This window comes from Artemia sp. Qi Xiang Cuo, chromosome 8, assembly GCF_049724085.1.
Source record: "Artemia sp. Qi Xiang Cuo chromosome 8, ASM4972408v1, whole genome shotgun sequence".
NCBI lineage: Eukaryota > Metazoa > Arthropoda > Branchiopoda > Anostraca > Artemiidae > Artemia > Artemia sp. Qi Xiang Cuo.
The window spans coordinates 9,861,468-9,887,940 of NC_142801.1; the positions used below are offsets into that span (position 1 = coordinate 9,861,468).

At 31.7% G+C, this 26,473-nt stretch overlaps 1 protein-coding gene across 3 annotated transcripts in view; it reads left to right on the forward strand.

The window, feature by feature from the left end:
• LOC148949147 (transmembrane protein 62-like) overlaps positions 1–26,473 on the forward strand; it is a 194,378-nt gene that overhangs the window by 52,240 nt on the left and 115,665 nt on the right. For all 3 annotated transcript variants that reach the window (XM_089092848.1, XM_089092847.1, XM_089092846.1), the window contains exon 2: positions 24,172–24,397. In XM_089092848.1, coding sequence (XP_088948974.1) covers positions 24,233–24,397 — 165 coding nt within the window. In that variant the 5' untranslated portion in view covers positions 24,172–24,232. The remainder of the gene's footprint in view (positions 1–24,171; positions 24,398–26,473) is intronic.

The following is a 26,473-nucleotide window of genomic DNA, read 5'->3' on the forward strand; positions in this document are numbered from 1 at the left end:
GCACTAGCCCTTTCAATTTCCAATTGAATGAACCCTTTTTGAAGTTTCTACAACAACTCTTTCTATAAAAACCTTATATGCCCCCAGGGCATAACTTACAACCCTTGCCCTGAGGGTTGTGGGGGAGGGGAGGGGGGGTTCATGCTCAAAGACCTAATTTCCAGAACTTTCATTTATGTTGAAAAAAAATGGCTATCTCAAAATTTTTATTTTATGTGTTTTGGGGAAATGGTGGGCATGAGAGGGGGGTTATTTGCCCTCCAATTACTCTCGACTATTAAAAAGGGCATGAGCCCTTTTTGAAGTTTCTACGACAACTCTTTCTAAATGAACCCTATATGCCTCCAGGGAATAACTTTTAACCCTTGTCCTGACGGCTGTGGGAGGGGGATGTCATCTTCAGAGACAAAATTTAATGAACCTTCAACTACGCTGAACAAAATGACTATCTAAAAATTTTGATTGGATGTGTTTGGGGAAAAGGTGGGCTGAGAGGGGGGTTAGTTGCCCTCCAATGACTTTCAACTATTAGAAAGGACATTATCCCTTTGAATTTCCAATCAAATGAGCCCTATTTCAAGTTTCTTCAGCAAAGCTTTCAATAAAAACCTTATATACCCCCAGAGCATGTCCTATAACCCTTGCCTTGAGGGCTCTGAGGGGGTTATCATCCTCAAAGACCTTATTTCCAGAACTTTCAACTACGTTGAACAAAATGGCTATCTCAAAATTTTGATTGGATGTGTTTGGATAAATGGTGGGTATGAGAGGAGGGTTAGTTGCCTTCCAATCACTTTTGACTATTAAAAAGGGAACTAGCCCTTTGAATTTCCAATGAAACAAGCCCCTTTTGAAGTTTCTACAACAAAGCTTCTATAAAAACCTTATATGCCCCCAGGGCATCACTTACAACCCTTGCCCTGAGGGCTGTGGGGGGAGTGTCCTCCTCAAAAACATAATCTCTGTGCAGAAATCAACTATGTTGAACAAAATTGCTATCTCCAAATTTTGATTGGATGTGTTTGGGGAAATGGTGGGTGTGGAAGGGGTATTAGAATAAACAACGGCTCTCAGTTTGTCAAGAGTTGAACCACATTGCCGTATTACCTGCCAAATGCTGGTGTTATTGGTATATTTTTGCCTCCAACGCTTAGCTCCTGCAATTGTGAGCAGTTTTGTCAAATTTGTACTCACTAAAAGTTCTTGATTCTTCCATAACATTTTTAGATGTGAACAGTCACAAACTGGGTTTCTTTTCTGTTGTTTGATGTTCATTGGGTTCAACTCCTTCACCTTTCCTTCTTTGTTTTCGATTCTATTTTCTTCTGGAAAATAAGATACGTGATCTTAGAACCATGGATGTCTATGGATGATTTCTCTTATTTCTGGCCGCTTGTCAGTTTTCACTTCCAAACAACTGCATACTAACTCCCACGCCAATTTCGAAAATCTGAACTTTTTCATTCTTCTAAATATCACCGCACCACTAGTCCAAGTATATTCCTCAGAGGGAAGAGCTGCTAGGGAGTAACCCCCCCCCCTCCAGGGGCGTAGCTCCAGAATTTTTATTGAGGGGAAAGAGGCTTCTATCCGGAGAGCCAAGCGGCATAGGCTATATAATAATTTATTTAGAAATTCCTAATTTATTTATATATTAAATTTCCAAAGAATAAAATATACCAAACATAACATAGGGTGGTAGAATATAAAATTTAGAACGCTTGGATTCAATTCCTGACATAATATGATTTAAAGGGTCGTCCAGAATGTACATAGGTAATTTGTGCATTCCACTTGTTTTTGCAGACTTGATGCAAGTCCTTCATTCATTTTTCTTATACAATAACTGTTTTGGTACACTCTCAATTTGTCAAGAGTCAAACCACATTGCCGTATTACCTGCCAAATGCTGGTGTTATTGGTATATTTTTGTCTCAAACGCTTAGCTCCTGCAATTGTGAGCAGTTTTGTCAAATTTGTACTCACTAAAAGTTCTTAATTCTTCCATAACATTTTTAGATGTGAGCAGTAACAAACTGGGTTTCTTTTGTGTTGTTTGATGTTCATTGGGTTCAACTCCTTTGCCTTTTCTTCTATGTTTTTGATTCTATTTTCAGCTGGAAATTAAGATATGTAATCATGGAACCATGGATGTCGGTGGATGATTTCTCTTATTTCTGGCCGCTTGTCAGTTTTCACTTCCAAACAACTGCTTACTAACTCCCACGCCAATTCCGAAAATCTGATTTTTTTCATTCTTCTAAATATCACTGCACCACTAGTCCAAGTATATTCCTCTGAGTGAAGAGCTGCTAGGGCTTAACCTCCCCCCCCCAGGGGCGTAGCTCTAGAATTTTTATCGAGGGGAAAGAGGCTTCTATCCGTAGACTCAAGCGGCATAGGCTATATAATAATTTATTTAGAAATTCCTAATCTATTTAGATATTAAATTTCCAAAGAATAAAATATACCAAACATAACATAGAGTGGTAGAATATAAAATTTGGAACGCTTGGATTAAATTCCTGACAGAATATGATTTAAAGGGTTGTCCAGAATGTACATAGGTAATTTGTGCGATCCACTTGTTTTTGCAGACTTGATGCGAGTCCTTCATTCATTTTTCTTATACAATAACTGTTTTGGTACACTCTCAGTTTGTCAAGAGTTGAACCACATTGCCGTATTACCTGCCAAATGCTGGTGTTATTGGTATATTTTTGCCTCCAACGCTTAGCTCCTGTAATTGTGAGCAGTTTTGTCAAATTTTTACTCACTAAAAGTTCTTGATTCTTCCATAACATTTTTAGATGTGAACAGTCACAAACTGGGTTTCTTTTCTGTTGTTTGATGTTCATTGGGTTCAACTCCTTTGCCTTTTCTTCTTTGTTTTCGATTCTATTTTCTTCTGGAAAATAAGATACGTAATCATGGAACCATGGATGTCTGTGGCTGATTTCTCTTATTTCTGGCCGCTTGTCAGTTTTTACTTCCAAACAACTGCATACTAACTCCCACGCCAATTTCGAAAATCTGAACTTTTTCATTCTTCTGAATATCACTGCACCACTAGTCCAAGTATATTCCTCTGAGTGAAGAGCTGCTAGGGCTTAACCTCCCCCCCCCCCCCAGGGGCGTAGCTCCAGAATTTTTATCGAGGGGAAAGAGGCTTCTATTCGGAGAGTCAAGCGGCATAGGCTATATAATAATTTATTTAGAAATTCCTAATTTATTTAGATATTAAATTTCCAAAGAATAAAATATACCAAACATAACATAGAGTGGTAGAATATAAAATTCAGAGCGCTTGGATTCAATTCCTAACATAATATGATTTAAAGGGTCGTCCAGAATGTACATAGGTAATTTGTGCGATCCACTTGTTTTTGCAGACTTGATGCGAGTCCTTCATTCATTTTTCTTATACAATAACTGTTTTGGTACACTCTCAATTTGTCAAGAGTTGAACCACATTGCCGTATTACCTGCCAAATGCTGGTGTTATTGATATATTTTTGCCTCCAACACTTAGCTCCTGCAATTGTGAGCAGTTTTGTCAAATTTGTACTCACTAAAAGTTCTTGATTCTTCCATAACATTTTTAGATGTGAACAGTCACAAACTGGGTTTCTTTTCTGTTGTTTGATGTTCATTGGGTTCAACTCCTTTGCCTTTTCTTCTTTGTTTTCGATTCTATTTTCTTCTGGAAAATAAGATACGTAATCATGGAACCATGGATGTCTGTGGATGATTTCTCTTATTTCTGGCTGCTTGTCAGTTTTTACTTCCAAACAACTGCATACTAACTCCCACGCCAATTTCGAAAATCTGAACTTTTTCATTCTTCTAAATATCACCACACCAATAGTCCAAGTATATTCCTTAGAGGGAAGAGCTGCTAGGGAGTAACCTCCCCCCCCCCCGGGGCGTAGCTCCAGAATTTTTTTTGAGGGGAAAGATGCTTCTATCCAGAGAGTCAAGCGGCATAGGCTATATAATAATTTATTTAGAAATTTCTAATTTATTTAGATATTAAATTTCCAAAGAATAAGATATACCAAACATAACATAGAGTGGTAGAATATAATATTTAGAGAGCTTGGATTAAATTCCTGACAGAATATGATTTAAAGGGTTGTCCAGAATGTACATAGGTAATTTGTGCGATCCACTTGTTTTTGCAGACTTGATGCGAGTCCTTCATTCATTTTTCTTATACAATAACTGTTTTGGTACACTCTCAATTTGTCAAGAGTCGAACCACATTGCCGTATTACCTGCCAAATGCTGGTGTTATTGATATATTTTTGCCTCCAACACTTAGCTCCTGCAATTGTGAGCAGTTTTGTCAAATTTTTACTCACTAAAAGTTCTTGATTCTTCCATAACATTTTCAGATGTGAACAGTCACAAACTGGGTTTCTTTTCTGTTGTTTGATGTTCATTGGGTTCAACTCCTTCGCCTTTTCTTCTTTGTTTTCAATTCTATTTTCTTCTGGAAAATAAGATAAGTAATCATGGAACCATGGATGTCTGTGGATGATTTCTCTTATTTCTGGCCGCTTGTCAGTTTTTACTTCCAAACAACTGCATACTAACTCCCACGCCAATTTCGAAAATCTGAACTTTTTCATTCTTCTGAATATCACTGCACCACTAGTCCAAGTATATTCCTCTGAGTGAAGAGCTGCTAGGGCTTAACCTCCCCCCCCCCAGGGGCGAAGCTCCAGAATTTTTATTGAGGGGAAAGAGGCTTCTATCCGGAGAGTCAAGCGGCATAGGCTATATAATAATTTATTTAGAAATTCCTAATTTATTTAGATATTAAATTTCCAAAGAATAAAATATACCAAACATAACATAGAGTGGTAGAATATAAAATTCAGAACGCTTGGATTCAATTCCTAACATAATATGATTTAAAGGATCGTCCAGAATGTACATAGGTAATTTGTGCGATCCACTTGTTTTTGCAGACTTGATGCGAGTCCTTCATTCATTTTTCTTATACAATAACTGTTTTGGTACACTCTCAATTTGTCAAGAGTTGAACCACATTGCCGTATTACCTGCCAAATGCTGGTGTTATTGATATATTTTTGCCTCCAACACTTAGCTCCTGCAATTGTGAGCAGTTTTGTCAAATTTTTACTCACTAAAAGTTCTTGATTCTTCCATAACATTTTTAGATGTGAACAGTCACAAACTGGGTTTCTTTTCTGTTGTTTGATGTTCATTGGGTTCAACTCCTTTGCCTTTTCTTCTTTGTTTTCGATTCTATTTTCTTCTGGAAAATAAGATACGTAATCATGGAACCATGGATGTCTGTGGATGATTTCTCTTATTTCTGGCCGCTTGTCAGTTTTTACTTCCAAACAACCGCATACTAACTCCCACGCCAATTTCGAAAATCTGAACTTTTTCATTCTTCTAAATATCACCACACCAATAGTCCAAGTATATTCCTCAGAAGGAAGAGCTGCTAGGGAGTAACCCCCCCCCCCCCCCCCGGGGCGTAGCTCCAGAATTTTTTTGAGGGGAAAGATGCTTCTATCCAGAGAGTCAAGCGGCATAGGCTATATAATAATTTATTTAGAAATTTCTAATTTATTTAGATATTAAATTTCCAAAGAATAAGATATACCAAACATAACATAGAGTGGTAGAATATAATATTTAGAGAGCTTGGATTCAATTCCTGACATAATATGATTTAAAGGGTCGTCCAGAATGTACGTAGGTAATTTGTGCGATCGACTTGTTTTTGCAGACTTGATGCGAGCCCTTCATTCATTTTTCTTATACAATAACTGTTTTGGTACACTCTCAATTTGTCAAGAGATGAACCACATTGCCGTATTACCTGCCAAATGCTGGTGTTATTGGTATATTTTTGCCTCCAACGCTTAGCTCCTGCAATTGTGAGAGAAAGAGGTCCTGCAAAGCTCCAACGCTTAGCTCCTGCAATTGTGAGCAGTTTTGTCAAATTTGTACTCACTAAAAGTTCTTGATTCTTCCATAACATTTTTAGATGTGAACAGTCACAAACTGGGTTTCTTTTCTGTTGTTTGATGTTCATTGGGTTCAACTCCTTTGCCTTTTCTTCTTTGTTTTCGATTCTATTTTCATCTGGAAATTAAGATACGTAATCATGGAACCATGGATGTCTGTGGATGATTTCTCTTATTTCTGGCCGCTTGTCAGTTTTTACTTCCAAACAACTGCATACTAACTCCCACGCCAATTTCGAAAATCTGAACTTTTTCATTCTTCTAAATATCACCGCACCACTAGTCCAAGTATATTCCTCAGAGGGAAGAGCTGCTAGGGAGTAACCCCCCCCCCCAGGGGCATAGCTCCAGAATTTTTTTTGAGGGGAAAGAGGCTTCTATCTGCAGAGTCAAGCGGCATAGGCTATATAATAATTTATTTAGAAATTCCTAATTTATTTAGATATTAAATTTCCAAAGAATAAAATATACCAAACATAACATAGAGTGGTAGAATATAAAATTCAGAGCGCTTGGATTCAATTCCTAACATAATATGATTTAAAGGGTCGTCCAGAATGTACATAGGTAATTTCTGCGATCCACTTGTTTTTGCAGACTTGATGCGAGTCCTTCATTCAGACTTGATGCGAGTCCTTCAAAACATAATTTCTGGAACCTTCAACTACATTGAACAAAATGACTATATCAAATTGTTGATCAGAAGTGTTTAGGGAAATGATGGGTGTGGGGGGCATTCGCCCTCCAATCACTTTTGACTATTAATAAGGGCACTAACCCTCTCAATTCACAATTGAATGAGTCCTTTTTGAAGTTTCTACGACAACACTGGCAAAGACCTAATCTCCAGAACTTTAGACTGTGTTGAACAAAATGTCTATCTCAAAATTATAATTGGATGTGTTTGGGGAAATGCTGGGCATAAGAGGGTATTATTTTAGTTATGCTGACTGTAATGCGTTTTATTTAAATTACATTAAAAAATAAACATGCCCAAAATAACCATGAGAGGAGGGTTAGTTGCCCTCCAATCACTTTTGACTATTAAAAAGGGCACTAGCCCTTTTAATTTCCAATCGAATGAGCCATTTTTCAAGTTTCTACGACAAAGCTTTCAATTAAAACGTTATTTGCGCCCAGGGCATAACTTGCAACCTTAGCCCTGAGGGCTCTGGGGGGAATGTCATCCTCAAAAACCTAATTTCCAGAACTTTCAACTATGTTAAACAAAATGGCTATCGGAAAGTTTTGATTGGATGTGTTTGGGGAAATGGTGGGCATGAGAGGGGGGTTAGTTACCCTCCAATCACTTTCGACTACTAAAAAGGGCACTACCCTCTCAATTTCCGATTGAATGAAAGCCTTTTGAAGTTTTTACAACAACGCTATCTATGAAAACCTTATAGGCCCCCAGGGCATAACTTACAACCTTTGCCTTGGGGGCTCTGGGGGGTTTCTAATCCTCAAATACCGTACATAATTTCCAGAACTTTCAACTAAGTTTAACAAAATGGCTGTTTCAAAATTTTGATTGAATGTGTTTGGGGAAATGGTGGGCATGAGAGAGGGGTTTGTTACCCTCCCATCACTTTCGACCATTGAAAAGGGCACTAGCACTCTCAGTTTCCAATTGAATAACCCCTTTTAAAGTTTCTACAACAACTCTACCTATAAAAACCTTATATGCTCCCAGGGTATAATTTACAACCTTTGCCTTGGGGGCTCTGGGGGTTTTTTCATCCTCAAATACATAATTTCCAGAACTTTCATCTACTTCTGACTATTAAAAAAGGGCACTAGCCCTTTCAATTTCCAATCAAATATGCCCTTTTTGAAGTTCCTACGACAAAACTGTCCATAAAAATCTTATATCCCCTAGGGCATAACTTACAACCCTTGCGCTGAGGGTTGTGGGGGGGGGGAGGGTTGTCATCCTCCAAGACCTAATTTCCAGAACTTCCAACTATGTTGTACAAAATGAATATCTCAATGTGAATGTGTTTGGGGATATGGTGGGTGTGAGAGGGGGGTTAGTTGCACTTCAATCAATTTTGACTGTTATAAAGGGCACTAGCCTTTTAATTTCCAATTAAATGAGCCTTTTATGAAGTTTCTACGACCTCCCGTTCTATAAGAACCCTATATGCCCCCAGGGCATAACTTATAACCCTTACCCTGAAGGATGGGGGAGGGGGCTGTCATCATCAAAGACCTAATTTCCAGAATTTTCAACTACGTTGGTCAAAATGACCATCTAAAAATTTTGATTGGATGTGTTTGGGGAAAAGGTGGGCTGAGAGTGGGGTTAGTTGCCCTCCAATGACTTTCAACTATTAGAAAGGACATTAGCCCTTTGAATTTCCAATCAAATGATCCCTTTTTCAAGTTTCTTCAGCAAAGCTTTCGATAAAAACCTTATATACCCCCTGGGCATACTTATAACCCTTGCCCTGAGGGCTCTGAGGGGGTTATCATCCTCTAGGACCTTATTTCCAGAACTTTCAACTATGTTGACCAAAATGACTATCTGAAAATTTTGATTGGATGTGTTTGGATAAATAGTGGGTGTGAGAGGAGGGTTAGTTGCCCTCCAATCCCTTTTGACTATTAAAAAAGGCACTAGCCATTTCAATTTCCAATCAGATGAGCCCTGTTTGAAGTTTCTACAACAACACTTTCTATGAATACCTTATATGCCCCCAGGGCATAACTTACAACCCTTGCCCTGAGGGCTGTGGGGGAGGGTTTCATCCTCCAAGACCTAATTTCTAGAACTTTCAACTACATTGAACAAAATTGCTATCTAAAAATTTTGATTGGATGTGTTTGGGGAAAAGTTTGGCATGAGAGGGGGGTTAGTTGCCTTCCAATCACTTTTGATGATTAAAAAGGGCACTAGCCCTTTGAATTTCCAATCGAACGAGCCCTTTTTGCAGTTTCTACGACAAAACTTTCTATAAAAACCTTAAATGCCCCCAGGGCACAACTTACAACCCTTGCCCTGAGGGTTGTGGTGGGAGTGTTCCTCCTCAAAAACATAATTTCTATCTGGAAATCAACTACGTTGAACAAAATTGCTATCTCAAAATTTTGATTGGATGTGTTTGGGGAAATGGTGGGCGTGGAAGGGGTGTTAGTTGCTTTCCTATCAATTTTGACCATTAAAAGGGCACTAGCCATTCCAATTTCCAATTGAATGAGCATTTTTCGAAGTTTCTACAACAACTCCTTCATTACAAAGTACCCTGGTCTAAATAGAAAATAAATAATACATTGTGCTAACATTGTTCTTTACTTAGGCAGTGCGATTGTGCTGCCTATGATAATGATGAACTAAGAGGGGCATTTTAGGGTGGTTTGGGGCTGGGTTAAAAAAGAACATTTTCAGAGCCAACATTTTGCAACCTTCTATGAGAGGTCCTTCAGGTCAATATGACAATTTATTTTAGCTCTATTCATTTTGAGGAGGAGATTTAAGCAACTCTCATTCATACTATTAAGAAATAAATAAATATTTTTGGGATATAAAAACTGAAAGAACAAATTACCCTCAGCATTTCAAAGACTGCCACCTAGCAGGATACCCCTACTGGGGTGCCTGATTTTTTTTATGCTTCTTCACCACCCTTTGGGAGGATAGAAAATTTGTTCTTAGTGTAGAAAAACATAATTTAAACAGCTTTAAACACAACTTTTTTGGCTTGTCTTATAATTTGTAAATAAAGATTTTGCTGGACATAATATATTCATAAGGGTATCATTAGGTAGTAAAAGCAGAAGGGTTCTTTAATAATTTTTGGAATACACTGACTGAATGCCCATTTAAAAATAAATAAAGAGTACCAAAATAATGTTTTTAGCTCTTAACAAAGACAGTAAATGAATAGAACTAGAATTTGAATTTTGATTTCAAATTCGGAAATCTTTTTCAAAGGGAATGGTACAATTGAAAAGAAAAACCACATTTAAGAAAACAAAATGTAAAAAAAACAAGAAAAACAAAAAGGTCCACATTTAAACATAACCTTTCTATTAGGAATTTCTAAATAAGCAAAGCTATTCAGATCTGGAATGTGGTGTTCTTTTTTTTACATATGGGTATATGGGGTTTTAATTTTTTAGTTTTTTAATTTCTGTATTACTTTTGTTTGTGCTTTTATTACTTCCCATGTTATGTTTCCCTGTCAAAAGAGATTTTCTATTTCACAAAATTAGTTATAAAATAAAAAGAAAATCAATATGCATGCATTTAAACATAAATGTATTCTAGTAGTCCTATTGGAACAGATCTCCACATGTGAAATCAAAGTATCTGAGCTCTATTTGCATTTGTTGTCTTTTTTAAATATTGGACTTTTTTAATTTTTTTTTATGACATTCATTTGTTAGAAAAATATTTAAATTATAATTTCTCTTAAATATTCTAATTTGTTTTCTTTTTAAAAAGTTAGATCTAATTTTGTTCTTTATTTTTCAATTATTTTTGGTGAATCTGTTTATTAGAAAAATTTTAAATTGCTGCCTCTCCTCAATATTCTAATCAGTTTTCTTTCTTGTTCCCTTTATTTGCTAAAGAATTGTTCTCATTTTTGACTATATCAGAATTGTTATAGGGAACTAAAATATATTTAGAGTATTTGCAGGTTTTAATAAATTTTCTCAAAATTCACAGCCTTTGCAAAAACTCAAGACAACGCCTGTTTTTTGTTTTGTTTTCACTAGATGAGCACTTAGAATTTATATTTGAGAAGTAACAACTGCCATAGGGTAAAGGTACCAATGATTTGACAGTTTTTGTAAAAAAAAAAACAAAAAAACTCTACTCCAGAAGGCTTAATTTAAAGACTTGGTTTGAAAAGGGTTTCATTATGTAGAAAAAATATCTACAAATCTAACTATTTAATTAGAAGTTCAAAGTTTTATCAGAAAGGGGTACAAAACTCCGATTCTATTAAATTGTAGCGTTTTCACTTACAAATTCAACAGAACAAAAAAGGTTACTTGTTTGGAACCCAATTCAACACCTGTCGAAATACTTGGGGAATACTTGTGGGCGGATCCTGGTGGATTTGACATTGCTTATTCTTTTTACTTTATTTCTTTGTTTCTCTTCAACTTTTAAAATGTGTAAATGTATAAAACACTATTCAGATAGTGGAAGCAAAAATCTGAAAAAATTGCCTCAAGCATAGGGACGAAATTGGATAATCATATGGATTGTAATTTTGGGTGGCATAGGAATTCCACGCTAACTAGGGAGGGGTTCAGAGACAATATTTTGTATTTCACAGCTTTGGATCTATTTGAAAGATGTATAAAATTTACTAAGAGAGGGTCTAGTTCAAATTTATACAGTGATAAAAGAATTAGGGTGTTGTGATCAACCCAGTCAAAGGCTGAAAAATATGAACATAGCCTGAGGCCAAACGGCAGTTCCTCAGATGATGGAAAAAATCTAGCATCAAATTAGTAAAACTACAATTAAAAAAAAAACAACGTTTTTTAATGTGTTTTTCATGTTTTTAATGTTTTTTTCATTATTTATGGGTCATTCTGTGCATACAACCTCAATTGGTTTCATTAGGGTTATTATTTTTATTTTGGCCAAATGTCATGCCATGCTTTTTTCATGTGAAATATTATCGCAAATAATAATCATCAAAATCTCTTGTTGTTGAGAAAGTACCCGTAAATTCAACAAGTATGTTTTTGTCAGAGGACCCTTGAATTTTTACACCAATTGTTTCTCATCTGTTTTACATGTTAAGTGTAGTTATGACAGTCACCTATATTTCAACAGAACCTGTTGTTGTCTGTCAAAAATTTTGACAAGATTACTACAAGATATTCTCAAAAGAAATGAGTCTTAATAGAAGCTAATATCTACATTTGAATTCGACTGAAGGAACATTTTTAGTCAGTCTGGTATTCCACTACATCAGACAAGAATTTTTGATACTAGGAACATAGTTTTGTCAATATAATATTAGCTGTCATTTTAACTTAGTTTTATAAGGAAAAAGGCAATATGGCTACATTTTAGAAAAGATTAGATGTATCTTTATGCATTGGTGCTGATCCCAACTTTTTTTGCCAAAAAATAACCAAGTAATGACAATTTGAACATCACATAGCTAAAAAATTGTCAGGAGCTCGTTTTGTGTCGAAAACAGGAAACTGATTGAATTGAATATTTTTTTCTTATCTGGGTGTATTGGATATAGTATCCACGTTTAGCATTGTCAAAATATAACGAAGGCCTCCAGAGATGGTGTTCCAAGTCACGACTTAGATAATTTCGGAGACCGCACTGCCTTTCCTTGACGATAAAATAAAAGTTCAAAATAGGGATAAAATCCTTTTTAATAGACAGTGTATAGAAATTTACAAAAATACCAGATATTTTGGTCACATATACAGTGACCGTCATCAGTAGTAAAACTGGTGATAAGTTCAAAATAGGGATAAAATACTTTTTAAACAGTTTTACAACTGATGACGGTTGCTGTATATGTGACCGAAAAATCTGGTAGGCCTATTTTTTGTGAATTTCTATGTACTATCTCTTAAAAAGATTTTATCCCTATTTTGAACTTTTATTTTAATGTCACGACTAAAGAGAGTTATCCTGTTTTGAAGGAAAATTTTGATGGTGGTTCTAAAATTGCACTGTCAAATCATCAGTACCTTTACCCTAGTTATGGCACTTCTTTTATTGTGCCATAATTATTCTTTTATGTATTGTGCATTGCATAAAATATTAAGGTTGGTAAAATTTTCGAAAATGAAAAAAACATGCCAAGTTGGATCAAAATAGTCTTTTTCATAAATGATGGACCCTCAACTAGCATCCCATCATTCGCAAAAATATACAACACTTGGTTTTAACTTCCCCTTGCTTTGTGTAATGTCAATAGTAAACCCAGCTTTAGCACACCTATTCTGAACAAAATTCTAGATAGAATTTTGATTCTATCTAGAATTGATGGGCAAGGGGCGATGTCCCACTTTTCCCTCATAACACGGCCGCCCCTCCCAAATCAAGCCTATAGATCCGTCCCTGCATATAGGGTTCTAATTTTCTAGTTCTTAATTTCTATATTGCTTTTTTTGTCTTATATTACTTCTTTATGTTATGTTTCCAAATTGTAAGAGATTTTCTATTTCACAAAAATAGTTATGAAATAAAAAGGAAAATCAAAACGCACACATTTAAACAAAGCTTCTCAAGCAATGTCAAAAGTAAATGTTTTCAATTCTTGAATGAAAGAGATTTTCCATTTCACAAAAATATTTATGAAATAAAAAGGAAAATCAAAACGCACACATTTAAACAAAGTTTCTCAAGCAATGTTGAAAGTAAATGTTTTCAATTCTTGAACGAAAGAGATTTTCTATCTCACTAAAATATTTATGAAATAAAAAGGAAAATCAAAATGCACACATTTAAACAAAGGTTCTCAAGCAATGTCAAAAGTAAATGTTTTCAATTCTTGAATGAAAGGGATTTTCTGTTTCACAAAAATTTTTATGAAATAAAAATGAAAATCAAAACGCACACATTTAAACAAAGGTTCTCAAGCAATGTCAAAAGTAAATGTTTTCAATTCTTGAATGAAAGGGATTTTCTCTTTCATAAAAATATTTATGAAATAAAAAGGAAAATCAAAACGCACACATTTAAACAAAGGTTCTCAAGCAATGTCAAAAGTAAATGTTTTCAATTCTTGAATGAAAGAGATTTTCTATTTCACAAAAATATTTATGAAATAAAAAGGAAAATCAAAACGCACACATTTAAACAAAGGTTCTCAAGCAATGTCAAAAGTAAATGTTTTCAATTCTTGGATGAAAGAGATTTTCTATTTCACAAAAATATTTATGAAATAAAAAGGAAAATCAAAACGCACACATTTAAACAAAGGTTCTCAAGCAATGTCAAAAGTAAATTTTTTCAATTCTTGAATGAAAGAGATTTTCTATTTCACAAAAATATTTATGAAATAAAAAGGAAAATCAAAACGTACACATTTAAACAAAGTTTCTCAAACAATGTTGAAAGTAAGTGTTTTCAATTCTTGAATGAAAGAGATTTTCTATTTCACAAAAATATTTATGAAATAAAAAGGAAAATCAAAACGCACACATTTAAACAAAGTTTCTCAAGCAATGTTGAAAGTAAATGTTTTCAATTATTGAACGAAAGAGATTTTCTATTTCACAGAAATATTTATGAAATAAAAAGGAAAATCAAAATGCACACATTTAAACAAAGGTTCTCAAGCAATGTCAAAAGTAAATGTTTTCAATTCTTGAATGAAAGGGATTTTCTATTTCACAAAAATATTTATGAAATAAAAAGGAAAATCAAAACGCACACATTTAAACAAAGGCTTCAAGCAATGTCAAGAGTAAATGTTTTCAATTCTTGAATGAAAGAGATTTTCTATTTCACAAAAATATTTATGAAATAAAAAGGAAAATCAAAACGCACACATTTAATCAAAGTTTCTCAAGCAATGTTGAAAGTAAATGTTTTCAATTCTTGAACGAAAGAGATTTTCTATCTCACTAAAATATTTATGAAATAAAAAGGAAAATCAAAATGCACACATTTAAACAAAGGTTCTCAAGCAATGTCAAAAGTAAATGTTTTCAATTCTTGAATGAAAGGGATTTTCTGTTTCACAAAAATTTTTATGAAATAAAAAGGAAAATCAAAACGCACACATTTAAACAAAGGTTCTCAAGCAATGTCAAAAGTAAATGTTTTCAATTCTTGAATGAAAGGGATTTTCTATTTCATAAAAATATTTATGAAATAAAAAGGAAAATCAAAACGCACACATTTAAACAAAGGTTCTCAAGCAATGTCAAAAGTAAATGTTTTCAATTCTTGTATGAAAGATATTTTCTATTTCAAAAAAATATTTATGAAATAAAAAGGAAAATCAAAACGCACACATTTAAACAAAGGTTCTCAAGCAATGTCAAAAGTAAATGTTTTCAATTCTTGGATGAAAGAGATTTTCTATTTCACAAAAATATTTATGAAATAAAAAGGAAAATCAAAACGCACACATTTAAACAAAGGTTCTCAAGCAATGTCAAAAGTAAATTTTTTCAATTCTTGAATGAAAGAGATTTTCTATTTCACAAAAATATTTATGAAATAAAAAGGAAAATCAAAACGTACACATTTAAACAAAGTTTCTCAAACAATGTTGAAAGTAAGTGTTTTCAATTCTTGAATGAAAGAGATTTTCTATTTCACAAAAATATTTATGAAATAAAAAGGAAAATCAAAACGCACACATTTAAACAAAGTTTCTCAAGCAATGTTGAAAGTAAATGTTTTCAATTATTGAACGAAAGAGATTTTCTATTTCACAAAAATATTTATGAAATAAAAAGGAAAATCAAAATGCACACATTTAAACAAAGGTTCTCAAGCAATGTCAAAAGTAAATGTTTTCAATTCTTGAATGAAAGTGATTTTCTATTTCACAAAAATATTTATGAAATAAAAAGGAAAATCAAAACGCACACATTTAAACAAAGGCTTCAAGCAATGTCAAGAGTAAATGTTTTCAATTCTTGAATGAAAGAGATTTTCTATTTCACAAAAATATTTATGAAATAAAAAGGAAAATCAAAACGCACACATTTAAACAAAGGTTCTCAAGCAATGTCAAAAGTAAATGTTTTCAATTCTTGAATGAAAGAGATTTTCTATTTCACAAAAATATTTATGAAATAAAAAGTAAAATCAAAACGCACACATTTAAACAAAGGTTCTCAAGCACTGTCAAAAGTAAATTTTTTCAATTCTTGAATGAAAGAGATTTTCTATTTCACAAAAATGTTTATGAAATAAAAAGGAAAATCAAAACGCACACATTTAAACAAAGTTTTTCAAGCAATGTTGAAAGTAAGTGTTTTCAATTCTTGAATGAAAGAGATTTTCTATTTCACAAAAATATTTATGAAATAAAAAGGAAAATCAAAACGCACACATTTAAACAAAGTTTCTCAAGCAATGTTGAAAGTAAATGTTTTCAATTATTGAACGAAAGAGATTTTCTATTTCACAAAAATATTTATGAAATAAAAAGGAAAATCAAAACGCACACATTTAAACAAAGGCTTCAAGCAATGTCAAGAGTAAATGTTTTCAATTCTTGAATGAAAGAGATTTTCTATTTCACAAAAATATTTATGAAATAAAAAGGAAAATCAAAACGCACACATTTAAACAAAGTTTCTCAAGCAATGTTGAAAGTAAATGTTTTCAATTCTTGAACGAAAGAGATTTTCTATCTCACTAAAATATTTATGAAATAAAAAGGAAAATCAAAATGCACACATTTAAACAAAGGTTCTCAAGCAATGTCAAAAGTAAATGTTTTCAATTCTTGAATGAAAGGGATTTTCTGTTTCACAAAAATTTTTATGAAATAAAAAGGAAAATCAAAACGCACACATTTAAACAAAGGTTCTCAAGCAATGTCAAAAGTAAATGTTTTCAATTCTTGAATGAAAGAGATTTTCTATTTCATAAAAATATTTATGAAATAAAAAGGAAAATCAAAACGCACACATTTAAACAAAGGTTCTCAAGCAATGTCAAAAGTAAATGTTTTCAATTCTTGTATGAAAGTGATTTTCTATTTCAAAAAAATATTTATGAAATAAAAAGGAAAATCAAAACGCACACATTTAAACAAAGGTTCTCAAGCAATGTCAAAAGTAAATGTTTTCAATTCTTGTATGAAAGAGATTTTCTATTTCACAAAAATATTTATGAAATAAAAAGGAAAATCAAAACGCACACATTTAAACAAAGGTTCTCAAGCAATGTCAAAAGTAAATTTTTTCAATTCTTGAATGAAAGAGATTTTCTATTTCACAAAAATATTTATGAAATAAAAAGGAAAATCAAAACGTACACATTTAAACAAAGTTTCTCAAACAATGTTGAAAGTAAGTGTTTTCAATTCTTGAATGAAAGAAATTTTCTATTTCACAAAAATATTTATGAAATAAAAAGGAAAATCAAAACGCAAACATTTAAACAAAGTTTCTCAAGCAATGTTGAAAGTAAATGTTTTCAATTATTGAACGAAAGAGATTTTCTATTTCACAAAAATATTTATGAAATAAAAAGGAAAATCAAAACGCACACATTTAAACAAAGGCTTCAAGCAATGTCAAAAGTAAATGTTTTCAATTATTGAATGAAAGAGATTTTCTATTTCACAAAAATATTTATGAAATAAAAAGGAAAATCAAAACGCACACATTTAAACAAAGGTTCTCAAGCAATGTCAAAAGTAAATGTTTTCAATTCTTGAATGAAAGAGATTTTCTATTTCACAAAAATATTTATGAAATAAAAAGGAAAATCAAAACGCACACATTTAAACAAAGGTTCTCAAGCACTGTCAAAAGTAAATTTTTTCAATTCTTGAATGAAAGAGATTTTCTATTTCACAAAAATTTTTATGAAATAAAAAGGAAAATCAAAACGCACACATTTAAACAAAGTTTTTCAAGCAATGTTGAAAGTAAGTGTTTTCAATTCTTGAATGAAAGAGATTTTCTATTTCACAAAAATATTTATGAAATAAAAAAGAAAATCAAAACGCACACATTTAAACAAAGTTTCTCAAGCAATGTTGAAAGTAAATGTTTTCAATTATTGAACGAAAGAGATTTTCTATTTCACAAAAATATTTATGAAATAAAAAGGAAAATCATAACGCACACATTTAAACAAAGGTTCTCAAGCAATGTCAAAAGTAAATGTTTTCAATTCTTGAATGAAAGAGATTTTCTATTTCACAAAAATATTTATGAAATAAAAAGGAAAATCAAAACGCACACATTTAAACAAAGGTTCTCAAGCAATGTCAAAAGTAAATGTTTTCAATTCTTGAATGAAAGAGATTTTCGATTTCACAAAAATATTTATGAAATAAAAAGGAAAATCAAAACGCACACATTTAAACAAAGTTTCTCAAGCAATGTTGAAAGTAAATGTTTTCAAGTATTGAACGAAACAGATTTTCTATTTCACAAAAATATTTATGAAATAAAGAAGGAAAATCAAAACGCACACATTTAAACAAAGGTTCTCAAGCAATGTCAAAAGTAAATGTTTTCAATTCTTGAATGAAAGAGATTTTCTATTTCACAAAAATATTTATGAAATAAAAAGGAAAATCAAAACGCACACATTTAAACAAAGTTTCTCAAGCAATGTTGAAATTAAATGTTTTCAATTATTGAACGAAACAGATTTTCTATTTCACAAAAATATTTATGAAATAAAGAAGGAAAATCAAAACGCACACATTTAAACAATGGTTCTCAAGCAATGTCAAAAGTAAATGTTTTCAATTCTTGAATGAAAGAGATTTTCTATTTCACAAAAATATTTATGAAATAAAAAGGAAAATCAAAACGCACACATTTAAACAAAGTTTCTCAAGCAATGTCAAAAGTAAATGTTTTCAATTCTTGAATGAAAGAGATTTTCTATTTCACAAAAATATTTATGAAATAAAAAGGAAAATCAAAACGCACACATTTAAACAAAGTTTCTCAAGCAATGTTGAAAGTAAATGTTTTCAATTATTGAATGAAAGAGATTTTCTATTTCAAAAAAATATTTATGAAATAAAAAGGAAAATCAAAACGCACACATTTAAACAAAGGTTCTCAAGCAATGTTGAAAGTAAATGTTTTCAATTCTTGAATGAAAGAGATTTTCTATTTCACAAAAATATTTATGAAATAAAAAGGAAAATCAAAACGAACACATTTAAACAAAGGTTCTCAAGCAATGTTGAAAGTAAATGTTTTCAATTCTTGAATGAAAGAGATTTTCTATTTCACAAAAATATTTATGAAATAAAAAGGAAAATCAAAACGTACACATTTAAACAAAGTTTCTCAAACAATGTTGAAAGTAATTGTTTTCAATTCTTGAATGAAAGAGATTTTCTATTTCACAAAAATATTTATGAAATAAAAAGGAAAATCAAAACGCACACATTTAAACAAAGTTTCTCAAGCAATGTTGAAAGTAAATGTTTTCAATTATTGAACGAAAGAGATTTTCTATTTCACAAAAATATTTATGAAATAAAAAGGAAAATCAAAATGCACACATTTAAACAAAGGTTCTCAAGCAATGTCAAAAGTAAATGTTTTCAATTCTTGAATGAAAGGGATTTTCTATTTCACAAAAATATTTATGAAATAAAAAGGAAAATCAAAACGCACACATTTAAACAAAGGCTTCAAGCAATGTCAAGAGTAAATGTTTTCAATTCTTGAATGAAAGAGATTTTCTATTTCACAAAAATATTTATGAAATAAAAAGGAAAATCAAAACGCACACATTTAAACAAAGGTTCTCAAGCAATGTCAAAAGTAAATGTTTTCAATTCTTGAATGAAAGAGATTTTCTATTTCACAAAAATATTTATGAAATAAAAAGGAAAATCAAAACGCACACATTTAAACAAAGGTTCTCAAGCACTGTCAAAAGTAAATTTTTTCAATTCTTGAATGAAAGAGATTTTCTATTTCACAAAAATGTTTATGAAATAAAAAGGAAAATCAAAACGCACACATTTAAACAAAGTTTTTCAAGCAATGTTGAAAGTAAGTGTTTTCAATTCTTGAATGAAAGAGATTTTCTATTTCACAAAAATATTTATGAAATAAAAAAGAAAATCAAAACGCACACATTTAAACAAAGTTTCTCAAGCAATGTTGAAAGTAAATGTTTTCAATTATTGAACGAAAGAGATTTTCTATTTCACAAAAATATTTATGAAATAATAAGGAAAATCAAAACGCACACATTTAAACAAAGGTTCTCAAGCAATGTCAAAAGTAAATGTTTTCAATTCTTGAATGAAAGAGATTTTCTATTTCACAAAAATATTTATGAAATAAAAAGGAAAATCAAAACGCACACATTTAAACAAAGGTTCTCAAGCAATGTCAAAAGTAAATGTTTTCAATTCTTGAATGAAAGAGATTTTCGATTTCACAAAAATATTTATGAAATAAAAAGGAAAATCAAAACGCACACATTTAAACAAAGTTTCTCAAGCAATGTTGAAAGTAAATGTTTTCAAGTATTGAACGAAACAGATTTTCTATTTCACAAAAATATTTATGAAATAAAGAAGGAAAATCAAAACGCACACATTTAAACAAAGGTTCTCAAGCAATGTCAAAAGTAAATGTTTTCAATTCTTGAATGAAAGAGATTTTCTATTTCACAAAAATATTTATGAAATAAAAAGGAAAATCAAAACGCACACATTTAAACAAAGTTTCTCAAGCAATGTTGAAAGTAAATGTTTTCAATTATTGAAAGAAACAGATTTTCTATTTCACAAAAATATTTATGAAATAAAGAAGGAAAATCAAAACGCACACATTTAAACAAAGGTTCTCAAGCAATGTCAAAAGTAAATGTTTTCAATTCTTGAATGAAAGAGATTTTCTATTTCACAAAAATATTTATGAAATAAAAAGGAAAATCAAAACGCACACATTTAAACAAAGTTTCTCAAGCAATGTTGAAATTAAATGTTTTCAATTATTGAATGAAAGAGATTTTCTATTTCAAAAAAATATTTATGAAATAAAAAGGAAAATCAAAACGCACACATTTAAACAAAGGTTCTCAAGCAATGTTGAAAGTAAATGTTTTCAATTCTTGAATGAAAGAGATTTTCTATTTCACAAAAATATTTATGAAATAAAAAGGAAAATCAAAACGCACACATTTAAACAAAGGTTCTCAAGCAATGTCAAAAGTAAATGTCAAAAGTAATGTATCAATTCTTGAATGAAAGAGATTTTCTATTTCACAAAAATATTTATGAAATAAAAAGGAAAATCAAAACGCACACATTTAAACAAAGTTTCTCAAGCAATGTTGAAAGTAAGTGTTTTTAATTCTTGAATGAAAGAGATTTTCTATATCACAAAAATATTTATGAGATAAAAAGGAAAATCAAAACGCACACATTTAAACAAAGGTTCTCAAGCAATGTCAAAAGTAAATGTTTTCAATTCTTGAATGAAAGAGATTTTCTATTTCACAAAAATATTTATGAAATAAAAAGGAAAATCAATACGCACACATTTAAACAAAGGTTCTCAAGTAATGTCAAAAGTAAATTTTTGATTTTTCAATTCTTGAATTGAAAAATTAAATTTTTCAATTCAATTTTTGAATTTTCAATTCTTGAATGAAAGAGATTTTCTATTTCACAAAAATATTTATGAAATAAAAAGGAAAATCAAAACGCACACATTTAAACAAAGTTTCTCAAGCAATGTTGAAAGTAAATGTTTTCAATTATTGAACGAAAGAGATTTTCTATTTCACAAAAATATTTATGAAATAAAAAGGAAAATCAAAACGCACACATTTAAACAAAGGCTTCAAGCAATGTCAAAAGTAAATGTTTTCAATTCTTGAATGAAAGAGATTTTATATTTCACAAAAATATTTATTAAATAAAAAGGAAAATCAAAACGCACACATTTAAACAAAGGTTCTCAAGCAATGTCAAAAGTAAATGTTTTCAATTCTTGAATGAAAGAGATTTTCTATTTTACAAAAATATTTATGAAATAAAAAGGAAAATCAAAACGCACACATTTAAACAAAGTTTTTCAAGCAATGTTGAAAGTAAGTGTTTTCAATTCTTGAATGAAAGAGATTTTCTATTTCACAAAAATATTTATGAAATAAAAAAGAAAATCAAAACGCACACATTTAAACAAAGTTTCTCAAGCAATGTTGAAAGTAAATGTTTTCAATTATTGAACGAAAGAGATTTTCTATTTCACAAAAATATTTATGAAATAAAAAGGAAAATCATAACGCACACATTTAAACAAAGGTTCTCAAGCAATGTCAAAAGTAAATGTTTTCAATTCTTGAATGAAAGAGATTTTCGATTTCACAAAAATATTTATGAAATAAAAAGGAAAATCAAAACGCACACATTTAAACAAAGTTTCTCAAGCAATGTTGAAAGTAAATGTTTTCAAGTATTGAACGAAACAGATTTTATATTTCACAAAAATATTTATGAAATAAATAAGGAAAATCAAAACGCACACATTTAAACAAAGGTTCTCAAGCAATGTCAAAAGTAAATGTTTTCAATTCTTGAATGAAAGATATTTTCTATTTCACAAAAATATTTATGAAATAAAAAGGAAAATCAAAACGCACACATTTAAACAAAGGTTCTCAAGCAATGTCAAAAGTAAATGTTTTCAATTCTTGAATGAAAGAGATTTTCTATTTCACAAAAATATTTATGAAATAAAAAGGAAAATCAAAACGCACACATTTAAACAAAGGTTCTCAAGCAATGTTGAAAGTAAATGTTTTCAATTCTTGAATGAAAGAGATTTTCTATATCACAAAAATATTTATGAAATAAAAAGGAAAATCAAAACGCACACATTTAAACAAAGGTTCTCAAGCAATGTCAAAAGTAAATGTCAAAAGTAATGTATCAATTCTTGAATGAAAGAGATTTTCTATTTCACAAAAATATTTATGAAATAAAAAGGAAAATCAAAACGCACACATTTAAACAAAGTTTCTCAAGCAATGTTGAAAGTAAGTGTTTTTAATTCTTGAATGAAAGAGATTTTCTATCTCACAAAAATATTTGTGAAATAAAAAGGAAAATCAAAACGCACACATTTAAACAAAGGTTCTCAAGCAATGTCAAAAGTAAATGTTTTCAATTCTTGAATGAAAGATATTTTCTATTTCACAAAAATATTTATGAAATAAAAAGGAAAATCAAAACGCACACATTTAAACAAAGGTTCTCAAGCAATGTCAAAAGTAAATGTTTTCAATTCTTGAATGAAAGAGATTTTCTATTTCACAAAAATATTTATGAAATAAAAAGGAAAATCAATACGCACACATTTAAACAAAGGTTCTCAAGTAATGTCAAAAGTAAATTTTTGATTTTTCAATTCTTGAATTGAAAAATTAAATTTTTCAATTCAATTTTTGAATTTTCAATTCTTGAATGAAAGAGATTTTCTATTTCACAAAAATATTTATGAAATAAAAAGGAAAATCAAAACGCACACATTTAAACAACGGTTCTCAAGCAATGTCAAAAGTAAATGTTTTCAATTCTTGAATGAAAGGTTTAGTTTAGATATGAATTTTTTTCTTTTTGTTTTCTTTAAATACATTTTTTAAGTTTTTTTTATTATGTATTCCAAATGTCCTATTGGAAATCTCCGCATTTGAAATCAAAATATCTGTGCTCTATTTGCTTTCATTGTCTTTTTTAAATATTGGACTTTTTCCAATTTAGTTTTATTTTTACTATTTTTATTAATATATTTAATTATTTTACTTTTCAAGATGTACTCTAGCAGACACAAAACAGCAATTGGAGAAAACTTTAATGGCTCTCTGTTTTTGACTATTTACGTATTTCCTAGTCTGGGGATTGTTTAGACTGCTTCATAAATTAATCTCAACTGTTGTAGAGTAGGCCATTATTGTCTTTCTTGCTCATTTAATGGTCAAGTTTTTAATAATTAATATATTCTAAGCAATGACGTCAAACCATGTAAAAATAGGGGGCGGGAGCAAAAAAAAATTTTTTAATCTAGGGAGAGAATTTTGTTTGTTTTTTGAATGAAGGTCCCCAAAAAAGTACTTCAGTGAAAGTACCAAAAATGTATTTTTTTCAAATGGATTCTCTTGATTTAAAAAAAATAACTGACATATTTGTTGCTCATTAATGTTCTTGTAGCCTATATGTGAAATAGTCAAGGTAAAAAAGACTAAAATACACAGGAAAAAATCATTTTATTTTGTTTAGAGGCTTCATCAATACTGCAGGACAATTTTCGCGATTAGCAGGAAGCTGATATATTGCATTTTTGCCTAATTTTTCTTTTTCTTTCTTTTTTTTTGGAGCCAATTTAACCAACTCGTGTGTTGTTCCATGTTTAAATATTCTAAGATTTTTCTAGTCCATGTTATTGTGGGACCTCGTAAAGGGTCCTCGGGTTCAATTCCTATTGGGAACTATTTAGCTAAATCATTGTTTTTACTTTCCAGAAAAATAATAATTCAGATTGCTTGATATAAGTAATTTCTCAAGAAAGGAGTTGCTGCAGATATGCAACTGCAGGTAGTATTTTGTTGCCTGCTGGCCATAGTTGGTATTCTTCTGGCCAGAATCATAGCTGCTTTGAAGGTTCACACTAATCCAGCCGAAGATAGAGAAGTCAAAGATGGTGACACGCTCGGAAGTAAAAAAGGGTCACTGTTTTATTTTGTTCAGGTAATCTTATCTGGAATTGGTAAATACACCCCGAAATCTACTTTAAGTATAGGCTGATGTCCAAAAGCTATTTAACTTTCAATTTTACATTTTGCTGGATCACAGATTTTTCCAAAGGTAAAACTAGTATATTCTTAGACCTAATCCCCCCCCCCCCTAAGGCCAAGATTTTGGGTATTATTCTCTACAAATTGGATTTTTAAGTGCGTTCATAGTGCTGTGAGTTAATATGGGTAATTTTAACAGGCTATTTTTCTGGCTCATGGATTTTTTCAAGGATGAAATTGATGTGTTCCTAGACCCCTCCCCTGAAGCTGAGATTTCTGGTAATATTCTCTACCAAACTAGGTCATATTCAATGCTATTGTGTCTGAGTTTGCATCTTTGCTGGTTACTTGAAAAAGTTTCTGAATTATTTTGATGTCTTTTCCTGTTGTTGTTTACCCTCTAAAGATAGATTTTTTGTCAAGTAGTGTTTGTATGACCTTCTCCAATTATTAGAATAAGCCCTTTTCCCTGGGTATTTTCACCAGCACCATCGGTTTTCTCGGGAAGATTGGCACGCCATCTATTGTATCAATTTTCTATAACGCTATTTTTGATTTCTTATCATTAAGAAGCGTACTGGGAACTAGCAGAAGAGGGGAAAGAACCTCCCGCAAGTGACGTATTTTACCCGCCGGTGTTAAATTAACCGTAAATTGTGGGGGACAGTTGAGGGGGTCCTTACACTTCCCTTGTTCCTAGGCTTCTTCATTCTGTATGTATTCAGCATTTGGTGCGGATGGCGTGGACCGCTGGAATGCTCGTTTATTGTCCTGTTCTGATTTTTGTCCAAAACAGTATCGAAAAAGGCTTTTCAGCAGATATTATGAAGATACATATGTCTGAATTTTTCATGCTTGCCCAGGTTTTCTGAAGCAAGGAGGCAAATCTTCCAGTTTTGCCATCCTGGGGAAATTCAGCCTAAGAGAGTGAGTACAAATGCGTTTATTAACAGTGTCTCTGATATTATCGATACTATCGCAAAGTATGATGCTGATTATGTTGGTCTGCCAGTCTTTGTTATCTGCCACCCGAGTGAATTACCACTTAGTCCTGCCAATGCCTTTTGTGTGTTGAGTTGCTGTTTAAACTCATGTTTGTCTGAGCTGCGCTCTTTATCTGAGTGTGTGCGAGCTGTCCTGCCTGGAAGAATTGGATGTCCTCCGTCGTTAATGCAAGAATGTATTGTCTCAAAACCGTCCTATGCAGTTATTCTAAAAAAAAAACACCTTCTGACCTCAAAGATCCTATTGAGCGCGAAGAGACCCTTGATACCCTGGATGGTCATGATGGTATCGTAAGTGTGAGATTTGATCCTTTCAAGAAAATGTGGGTTCGGGTTCGATCCCTGGTGTGGTCAGTTTCTTAGTTTGGGACGCGGGTCAGTGGTGTGACCCTGTAAGTTTAGCCAGAGTCAACCCAGCTCTAAATGGGTACCTGGAGAAATCTGGGGAAGTAAAACAGGAAGGGTTTGCGAAAGCATAGGTTGGCTGGCCCCCAGCTCCCCATTGCACTTCCTGGCTGAAAGGGCCACGAAACGGAGATCAGCACCGCCGGTTTGGACCTTAAGGGTCTAGTGCCGCATCCTTTTACCTTTACCTTACCTTTCTCATGTCTTTAATCAAAAAGTGCTTGGTATTATTATTATTATTATCATTATTTATTTTTAACCCACACTGTACAGAGGTACAATACGTGAAGTATCACGAGGAAAAACACATAAAATGCAACACAAATCAATAGAAATCAAAGATTACCAGTTACAGAGTAATACATAAAAATTTAAAAGGAACTAAAACAAAAGAGAAATAACATGAAAGGAGGGGGAAAAGAAGAAGAGAAAAAAACTCACAACTTGCAGAATCTAATAAGCAGTCATATTATAGTTTGAAGAGGATCTCTTGTGATTCCTCTTGTGTATTTTTTGGATGATGGAGTTATCAATGATCATTAGCCTCTAACGTGTGAAATTGAGTCGCCTCTTCTATTTACCTAAGACCGTTTTTTCTAACAACAATACATAGTTTGATA